This window comes from Cebus imitator, unplaced genomic scaffold, assembly GCF_001604975.1.
Source record: "Cebus imitator isolate Cc_AM_T3 unplaced genomic scaffold, Cebus_imitator-1.0 Scaffold233, whole genome shotgun sequence".
Classification (NCBI taxonomy): Eukaryota; Metazoa; Chordata; class Mammalia; order Primates; family Cebidae; genus Cebus; species Cebus imitator.
Window position 1 is genome coordinate 3,442,028 of NW_016107548.1, and position 10,445 is coordinate 3,452,472.

The 10,445-nt window shown below is 36.1% G+C and overlaps 1 protein-coding gene across 1 annotated transcript; it reads left to right on the plus strand.

Annotated features, from left to right (window-relative positions):
* The first annotated feature begins 329 nt into the window (after positions 1 to 329).
* On the plus strand, positions 330 to 9,364 carry LOC108281902 (cyclin-Y-like protein 2). Its single transcript, XM_017497600.2, has 4 exons — positions 330 to 2,044; positions 5,355 to 5,390; positions 8,297 to 8,348; positions 9,129 to 9,364. Exons 1-4 carry the CDS (start codon positions 2,031 to 2,033, stop codon positions 9,279 to 9,281), a joined length of 255 nt encoding a protein of 84 aa, XP_017353089.1. The 5' UTR covers positions 330 to 2,030; the 3' UTR covers positions 9,282 to 9,364.
* The last annotated feature ends 1,081 nt before the right edge of the window (positions 9,365 to 10,445 follow it).

The window sequence follows — 10,445 nt, forward strand, 5'->3', positions numbered from 1 at the left end:
ATGTCCTTCCTTTTGTTAGTGTCCATCATTTCATTCAGCAATGTTTTGTGGTTCCCAACAGCATATCAAAAAGATAATCCACCGTGATGAAATGGATTTCATACCAGGGATCCAGGGATGGTTGAACATACACAGGTCAATAAATGTGATACACCACATAAACGGAACTAGAAACAAAAATCACGTGACCATCTCAATAGAAACAGAAAAAGCATTTGACAAAATTCAGCATCCTTTTATGATGAAAACCCTCAGCAAAATTGTCATACAAAGGTCATACCTCAATGTAATAAAAGCCGTCTAACAAGAGAAAGAAATAAAGGGCATCCAGATCACTAAATAGGAAGTCAAACTGTCACTGTTTGCTGATGATACAATTTTATACTTAGAAAACCCCAAAGACTCCACCAGAAAGCGCCAAGAAACTGATAAATGAATTTAACAAAGTTTCAGGAGACAAAATTAGTGTATACAAATCAATAACTCTGTTGTACTGTAACCGCGAATGCTGAGAATCGAACCAAGAACTCAGTCCCTTTTATGATAGTTGCAAAAATAAAATAAAATACTTAATAATAGACCTAACCAAGGAAGTGAAAGACCTCTACATGGATCTTTGATGGTAAGCCTTTCTTTTTTTTAACCTACTAAATTACTAGGTATAATTATTTTCTAGTTTTTGTTACTAACCTACTATGTAACCCCTTCCATTTCTTGTTAAAGATCATAAAACTTCACACTCTTTATTCATGCTGACTGCAGTTAGATGATTTGTTTCTTTTTGTTGACTACCTTAAATAATACTTATAAACAGTAAACTGTTAGGATTCTTTTTGGTGTAATTAAATGTAGTGAGACTTATTTTCCAAATTATAACTGAATTAATTTATTAAATACTTGTCGAAGTTTTTGATTTACACAAAATTCTGTCCTCAGCAGCTGGAGGTAGAAAGAGTAAGAGCCCCTCCTTACTCTTATGGAGAGGCATACTTTCTCATGAGGGAAATACTCAGCAAGAATTAGTATCTTGTAACCAGTGGTGAATTTGATTAATTAGTGTACAGAAAAACAAAAACAAAACTTTTTTTTGTGTGGCTGCTGACAAAGAGATCCAAGAAGATAGATAGAATCAAGCTTGCTGAAACAAGGAGAGAGAAAAACAGTGTTCTGGGCAGAGAGCAAGGGTATAGCAGGAAAATGCCTAGGTGCAGGTCAGATGACTTATAGAATGAAATTAATCAACTTTTGAAATGAATGGCAATGTTCTCTGAGAGTTTCATTTGAGTCATGTCATGGTAGTCTTATTTAAACATGAAGTGAAAGTTAAAAATTTATCTGTTTTCAGGGTGTGAGAGAATATTTAAGTGATAATCTTTTTATCCTCCACATAAGAAAGCAGGACTAGAGAAACCTATGGCTTCCTCACTTGGTGGTGGCCTAGCAACCGTGGCACACAGAACCTCTGAATGTGACACACCTGTTTTGTCACAATATTGCCTGAAATAATACATGTAGGATTAGTAAGTTTGTGAATACATTAGTCTTGTATTCATTGCAATAAATTTCTCTTGTATCAGTATTATTTAATACATTATATTTTATTGTAATAAATTAATAGAAATTCTCAGCTGCTTTATATCATGGTATAAAAAACAGTGAAATTGTGTTTTAAACTTTCGTCATTATATGTAAAGAGAATTCATAAAATCCTTGTTAAGTTTGATGACAGGTAGCATATTAAGAGCAGCATTTTCTAACCCATGTCTCAATATCATCTCTGGAAGTTAAGAGCCTTCAATGGTTTTTCTGTACAGTGCACATGGTATCACACTCAGGAAGTTCATGGAGTGTAAGAAATATCTTAGTGCTTTGTCATTTGACATTTTAACTGAGAAAAAAAAGAGACACTGATAAGTGTACCTTATCCTTCCCTTCCTCTTTAGATATATACGAATCCTTTTTCTTCGAAATGCAGCTCATGCTCAACAATCTTGCTTGAAGACAGCACAACCGGCCGCCCTCATTTTAAAATGACACTAAAATCGTGAGTATGACTATACTGCCAAGGGACAGATTAAAATTATTTCAGCCATTTGTTTGTCCTCTTCAATCAGTTTAAGAAATTGGAGTCAACTATATATTGATACCAGATTCTAAATATTAAGTATCAATTTCTCTTTTCATCTACATCATAGTGGAAGGAAAAATCTCTTAGCAAATAAGGAATTTCAGAAAAAGTGTTGCTATTTATTTGATGCCTTTATGCCTTAAGAGAATGTTGAATGCAACGATAGGTTCCCTTTATTGAATGTTTTTTGTGAAAAATTAGTTTCTCAGTGAGTTTCAGACTTAAGTCAATGTGTACTACTTTGGACATTAGTCTTAGAAGAAGAAACAGCTTTTTCTCCTAAGGCACCACAGTGTGTCTGCATTTGAATTTCTCCCATTGTGCATGAGCACCTCAAGGGCCACAAAGATGCACTTTGAGAGCACTCTGAGATGAAGTTTATTTTTTAAAAGGAACAACCACCAACACCACCACCACATGGGTTGTCCAGTAATCATTATTATAATCTCTTTGGTTATGAGTGTTGATTTTTAGAGCACAGTTTACAAAGTGCTAATTTAGAATATTAATGTCCTTATATTTAAGTTTACTTTTCATTCTAGAAATATAACTAGCTAGCTTACAATTTTGTTTTGAATGTGCTAGCCTTTTTAGCTAATTCAATTGTCAGTAACTTTTTCTTTAATTAAAAACGGCAGGTTTACACTCATAATAATGTCACTTTCCTCCCTCCCTTATAACAATAATTGAGATGAAATTGTGTTTCAGCAAAAATTGGAATCAAATTATGTCTTAGGTGCTGAACTTTAGGACCTATTGAGTAATCACTAAATGTCTGTAGTCAGCCAAGTTTCTTCAATCTTTTTTCTTTTTCTTTTCTTTTTTTTTCTTTTTTTTTGAGACGGAATTTTTCTTTTGTCTTATTGCCCAGACTGGCGTGGAGTGGCACCATCTTGACTCACCACAACCTCCACCTCCCAGGTTCAATCAATTCTGCCTCAGCCTCCCATGTAGCTAAGATTACAGTCAGGCACCACTGCACCCAGCTGATTTTGTTTTTTTGTTTTTCGTTTTTGTTTTTCTTTCTTTTTGGAGACTTGAGGTTTCTCTGTGTTAGTCAGGCTGGTCTCGAACTCCCAACCTCAGGTGATCTGCCCACCTCTGCCTCCAAAAGTGCTGGGATTACAGGCATGAGCCACCACAGCTGGCTGTCTCTTAAATCTTTGAGCATAAAAACAAACAAACAAACAAACAAACTACTTTGGCTAAAGTCCCTGGCTGCTTTTGAATTCAAGCGATTTTTATGTGTTAACATAGAATTCCAAAGTAGCTTTGAAGATCGCCTTGTTCAAACAAATTTCATGCTTTTTTCCTCATTCTTCTAATTTTTAGAAGTTTACTTTCAAAAGTAAAGTAAGTTTTAATTTGCCATCAGCAAGTTTGGGAAATGATCATTTGGTGTATTCACTCTTGGTGAAATAGACGTTTATTGAGCAAATTAATAGGGCAAATTGGCTTCAGGAAAAGATTTTGAAAAATGTTCATCACAAGTTAGTAGTGCACTGTTATCAGTGGGATAGGTGGAACTCATTGGGATTGCTTTTGCAAAGTTTGTCTTCAAAATACATGTCTGCAAATACATGTGTCCTCCAATCTCCACTTTCCCTCTATCTCCAGGCACTGAGAAGTCTTTTAGGAAAACATAGCATCTTTATGTGAAGGAAAACATCCCAGAAGTTTCTGATTTTCACCCCAACTCAATCATTTCAAATTTTGCTGAACATTGAAATCACCTGGGAAACTTTTACCAACAACCCTGATGGCCAAAGTTATATCCAATGCTAATTATTGAAAATGAGGCAGTTATTAAAGCTTCTCAGGTGATTTTAATGTGCAGCAAAATTTAGAACCACTGCCTAATTTGAGTTTAGGGCAAGAAACTGCTCCTGTTTGTTGGGACCTTGGGCAAGTCAGTTTAAAGATTTGTTTCCCTGACCTGTAAAATGAGTGTTGGATTAAATGTCTTGTAAGATCATTGGTCCTTTCCAGCATATAACTTCAAATTCTGTGATTTTAAAATTATTTCAGAGATGAAAACTACTTGAAGCACTATAGGCATATCCATCTGAAGTGCTAATGTTACAGGCTTTTTAAAAAGTGCTATTACTAAAATTGAGATTTGCCTTCCCTCAGTTATTTTGAACCTCATTGTAGATGCTGAGGGCAAATGGAAGCACATAACTTACGTAAGAGAACCTCTTGTTTGCTGATACACAGCATCAGTGGGTAACTTAGGAATACAGTTACATATATCTGAAGAGTTCTATCTGTTCATAAATATTTCAGTTAAACTAACTGAAGATACCTGCCATTGATATTACACTGTTTCATGCTATACTACCTTGTTAGCACTGCTTATTTTAGGATTGCTGTACCTGTCATTGATGTCATGTGAGCTTATGTTTACTAATACATTTTCTAATAATTATGTAAAAGCAATTTTAAATAATTTTATTTGTTATAAAGCACTTTCATTATGTTATGCATTTTTTGGGAAATAATTTTAAAAATGGGTGGGTAGGAGACAGTGAACTAAACTAAAATGCAGGGCCTAACATCTTAAAAAAGAAACCACTACTGTGTGGCTGAAATTTAAACATATGTACACATAGATATAAATTGCATGAGTCATGGTTTGGCGGCTCAAGCTGTAATCCCAGCACTTTGGGAGGCTGAGGCAGGCAGATCACTTGAGGCCAGGAGTTTAAGATCAACCTGACCGTCATGGCAAAACCCCATCCCTACTAAAAATACAAAACTTAGCCGGGCATAGTGGCACCAACCTGTAGTCTCAGCTACTTGGGAGGCTGAAGCATGAGAATTGCTTGAACTCAGCAGGTGGATGTTGTGGTGAGCCAAGGTTGCGCTGGGCTACAGAGCAAGACTCTGGGTCACACAGTAAATAAATACATAAAATAAATTTCATATGGTGAAAGGTTTTGTGGGTAGAAGAACATATAACAGGGAAATATGTTATTTATATATTATAATCATCTACAGAAATATGTTTTCTAATAGTGTATTGTATGTCCTTGCATTTTTGTTCTCATATTTTTGCTAAAACCCAATAAATGAAAACAAGAAAGTGCCTTTATGGTACTGTTCTGAACTAGAAGGTTTTAATTTCAGGGCCGCTAGGAGAGTTTCCACCACACCCTTTTAAAAAAAAGTCTTCAGACCTAACAAATGATAACATCTATTGTTATGAATGTTTTTCCTTCCACAGTGTGGCGTTAGAGATATATTATCTTATCAAGAAAAGGTGAGCTTTTTAAAAAACTGTCTTGTTATTCTGGCTAATTACTTTGCAAGCTATCAAGCTCTTTAGGTCACAGCTCTAGACATCATGAGCTGTATTGGGCCTACTAAAATATCCAAGCAAATTATTTGTGTTTTCTTTGGTCCTTAACACTTTTAATTCTTAAATGATTGGGAATCTCAAAGAGTATGTATTTATATTGATGATATTGATATTTATCGTCATAGAACTATAAAATTGAGATTTTTTTCAAAATCTATTTTTAGTTTAGATTTCACAGCCTTACCACTGTTGATATCTTGATATGTTGATAATACTTTGTCACAAGGACTGTCCTGTGCATTGCAGAAAGTTTAGCAGCACTGGTGGCCTGTACCAAGTAGATGTCAGTAGTAACCCATGATCCAGGTTGTGGCAACAGAAAATACTCCTTAAGAACAATATTGTTAACATAAAATTTTTAATGAGAAAATAGATTTTCTACAACAAAAAGTTGAGTAAAAAGTGCGTCATATATTTATATTATTGAAAACCTCGAATGTCGCACTTAATAGAAGACAGCTGGATTCTCTAGGTCTTTTTCTGCAATTTGCTTTAAGAAGCAATAAGATGTCCAGGTGTGGTGGGAGACACCTGTAATCCTAGCACTTTGGAGAGGCCAAGGTGGGCAGATTCATTTGAGGTCAGAAGGTTGAGACCAGCCTGACCACCATGGTGAAACCCATCACTACAAAAATACAAAAAATAGCTGGGCATGATAGTGCATGCCTGCAGTCAAAAAAGGGAAGCAATGACATGACCTAATCTCATGCAAATATGTAGTTGGTAAAAGGTACATTTTTAAAGCTTTGAGACAGCTGTGTGCATTTAATAATAAGTGAAAGCAAGTGCTACTTTTTAAAATTAGTTGCAGTGGTATTATACATATTAATAAATTTATTTGGTCAGTACTCACTAATCTGTCTTGCATGGTAAATGGATCTTTCCCCCCATACTTGCATTTATACTATCATACATTAGTTATTTGGAATATATTGGTTTATGTTTTATTGTGTCAAAAATCACTTTTAACCACCAATATTATTTTAAGTCGTTAAGTATTGAAAAGCTGTCAAGCCTACAGTAGAAGGAGTGAGATTTTCAGAGTCCTCAGGAAAGCTTAATTTATCATGGGGAACACGTGCTTATTTTCCTTGAAGTGACAACCTCAGTTCATTTATTTTTGAGAATGATAATTGTCCTTTTTTTTTTTAGACTAAGTCTCACTCTGTCACTTGGCTGTAGTACATTGGCATGATCCCACCTCAAGCAATTCACCTCAGACTCCTGTGTAGCTGGGACCACAGAGGTGTGACACCACGTCTGGCTAATTTTTGTGTATTTTTGGTAGAGACAGAGTTTCACCATGCTTCCCAAGCTACTCTCGAACTTCTGAAGGAGCTCAAGCGATCTGCCTGGTTTGGTCTCCCAAAGGGTTTGGATTTTAGAGGCATGAACCATTGCGCCAGCACAGTAGTACTTTTAAATAAAAATGATGTCTGTGTAAAAAGTGATTGTTCTGCTCACAATTAAATCATGAATTTTTTTAAACACAACTGTACTGCAGTCAGCAGAAGTGCTTCTTATTAGCCTTCTACTGATTCAGAATACTAAAGAGACATGTCAAGATTTAGTAACACCATTAATTTTTACCGCCTCAACAAAGATATTTTTAAGTACTTTAGACTGCTTTTTAACTGTAAGGGACAATAAAGAACAGAATTACTGCCGGTGTAATTGGTACCACTGTCTTGATTTAGGCTGAGAAACCAGCAGCTTTATCCACTTTTGCTTTTATACAGTTATGGCAAGTGTCTATGAAAAAGTAGTCAGTGTCTTTGTATTACTTTCTTAATTCAAAAAAAAAATTTGTATCAACTTTCTGAGGTTGAATTAGTATGATTATCAGAACAGTGTCCAGCAGACACAGTGGCTCAGGCCTGTAATCCCAGCACTTTGAGAGGCCAAGCAGATGGATCACCTGAGGTCAGGAGTTCACGACCTGCCTTGCCAGCATGGTGAAACCCCATTTCTACTAAAAGTACAAAAGGTAGCATGGTAGTAGGCGCCCATAATCCCAGCTACTCAGGAGGCTGAGGCAGGAGAATCACCTGAACCTGGGAGATGAAGGTTGCAGTGAGCCAAGATCCCACCATTGCACTCCAGCCTGGGCAACAAGAGTGAAACTCCATCTCAGAAAAACAAAAACAAACAAACAAAACAAAGAAAAACAAAACAAAACCGTGTTGACCTCTTAGGCCTTCTCAGAAAGGGTCTTCGGGATCCCCAGAGGTCCACAGAGCACATTGGGAGAACCACTGGTTTATCACACAGGCACAATGCATTAGTTTTACAAAATTTAAAGTTAATCAAAGACTAGCCTCTTTTAAAATAAAAGGGCAGATGAGTTTTTAATTCAAACAACAGAAAATAAATTCATCATAAAAGTATACTACAGGGGACTAAAAAGAAAGGAAGCTAGGAAATCGGAATCACATTTACATTTATTGAAGTCCTAAAGACTTTATTGCCCACCACTAATGCTTTGTAAAAGATTCTTATGTTTCAATGTGTGGTTAAGAAGAGAGAAAATATGTTTGGTTTATTGCCATTGCCTGTTAGGGAGGGTCAATACCTATAGGCAGTTCTGACTGGTTATTGTGAAAAAGACTTCACAGTACAGGATATGATGTGCGGAGGAAGAAGAGGTCGGGAAACATTCTGCAGGGCAGGATCCAGGAGAAGAATTTGTAAAAATGTTTGCTTTGGTGAAGTAAACACCAAAGCACATAGGAGGCATTATTATACTAAAAAGGTATTATACTACGATATTCACAGTTTTTGAAGTAACGCACATTCTTATTTTATAGAGATGAAAATAGAACTTTGGAAATATTTGACGAACGTATATTCCCACTTCATGTAAGTGGCACTTTTATTGAGGTTGTATTTTCATCATAGACTTGTATTTGTTTCATGCTGATGTCAAAGCCATCTTTAAATCCTCCCCATTTCATGTTGCATTTAGTCCCCTTAGGTGTTGTAAAAAGAATGTATTAGAATAAGAACTGATCTGCAGCTCTGTTTAGTGAACTAGTATGAGTAAATCTACTATCGAAATAACAGAAAATGTATCTTTTAAAAGACAGTTATTAGTAGCATCAAGCAATATGAGTATATGTAAATACTTTTAACACAGAAGCATGACTTTTATGAAGAGAGTTAAAAATAATTTAAGTTTAAATCAACCTACATGTTATAAAAATTTAAAAATGTACTTCCTCAAGTACATAATAGCCACATGTGGCTAGTGACTATTGTATTTAACAGCATAGGCTTAGAGCCTCATGGTTACAGGAAACTGTATTTTCTCAAAGTTTATTGCAGAAAATGACATACCATCAGTAAGACATTAAAGCCTAAGAGTAGCTTACATTTGGATAGAATTATGTGGGGCAAAGAGGAAAAAGGGCAAAAATTTTCTGAACTTTAGCTCATATGATTTTTAAGTGAACGTTGATGAGTATTAAATCATTATGGTATTTAAAGATCCCACTGTTCTTATTGTAAAAACTAAAAGACATCTCCCCAATCAAAATTATTGTAAATGATACATGTTGACGAATGTGAACACTGCTGTCTTAAGAGCACTTCAGGTTTTCTCTTCAAAGGATACTAACTTTGCATCCTTTCTTCTTTCAGCGAGGAGAGGTTCCGGAAGAATACTTTACGTATGATCCTACACACAAAATCATTTTCAAATTTATGCGTACTCTGTGCAATGCCAAAAAGGTAGAAGCTTACTTAGTAATCATAAGTTTGGTAAGATATTTTCTATTTATAAAGCATCTTTAGAAATTGGTCTTGTAAAGTGGCCTGGCCAATGTGGTTAAACCCTGTCTCTACCAAAAATACAAAAATTAGCCAGGTATGGTGGCACACCCCTGTAGTCCCAGCCACTTGGGAGACTGAGGCAGGAGAAGTGCTTGAACTCAGGAGGCAGAGTGCAGTGACCTGAGATCAAGGCAGTGTACTTCAGCCTAGGCAAGAGAGCAGGGCTCTATTTCCAAAAAAAAAAAAAAGAAAGAAATTGATTTTGTAAACTGGGTAGTATGTTCCTGATTTTAAATGAAAGTAGGTTTCTGAAATTATCTCAGAACTTTAAGAGAAACTTATGAAAGCAAATACACACATTTGAGTTAAATCATCATTGTGGCTTAAATGTTGCCTTGCGTTTCTCATTACAGAACAATTATTCTTAAAGGCAGCAGGAGGGATTTCTGGTTTCTCTCCCCACACTTCAGTGCACACATGCGCACGCAGTATGCACACATCCAGAGCATGTGGATGGCTTGGAATGAAGAGCAGTAACAAGACCACCTGGTTCATGGGCAGGAGTGTGTGCCATTGCAGGTCTAAACTGAGTCCCAGGGTGTATCCCCAGGCAGTTCTCATGTATGTTGTGATTGAGAGCTACTGCCCTCCATTCATTCTTCCTTGGATGTGTTAATCTACCCCCACTGGGCAGAGTAGGTAGCAGAAATATTTGGGCTATGATTGTGATATGGCCCCTTACTTAACCTGATGAAACAAAGTCTCTGTAGAACATAAGAATAAAAGGCATCTACTTTCTGGTCAAAACCAGAAGTATTCTGGTTTTTCATAAGAATTCTTATCAGAGCACTCTAACTGAGCTAAATCAAAGGCCAGTGCTCTGTTTTCCAGGTATACATAAAAAGACTTCTAGAGTGTGCTAATATCAACCTTTGTCCATCCAACTGGAAGAGGATTGTCTTCGGAGCCATTCTTCTTGTCGTCAAGTTTGGGAGTGATGTGGCTGTGTGCAATAAGCACTTATGCAAGGTCTTTGAGAAAATGACAGTTGACAATATGTGAGTTTGTACGGTTTTCGTGAACTTTCTAACCATTGTTGAATACTTTATTTGCTCCCATAAACATAAACACTTTGAGAAATACTTTTAAAGGTTACATTATGCAGATAATAAGAATGGGCATAAA

Coding starts and splice junctions, on each gene's coding strand:
- LOC108281902 (XM_017497600.2), top strand. Junction 5,391..8,296: donor TATTATCTTATCAAGAAAAG/GTGAGCTTTTTA, acceptor CTTATTTTATAG/AGATGAAAATAGAACTTTGG. Junction 8,349..9,128: donor AACGTATATTCCCACTTCAT/GTAAGTGGCACT, acceptor TTCTTCTTTCAG/CGAGGAGAGGTTCCGGAAGA.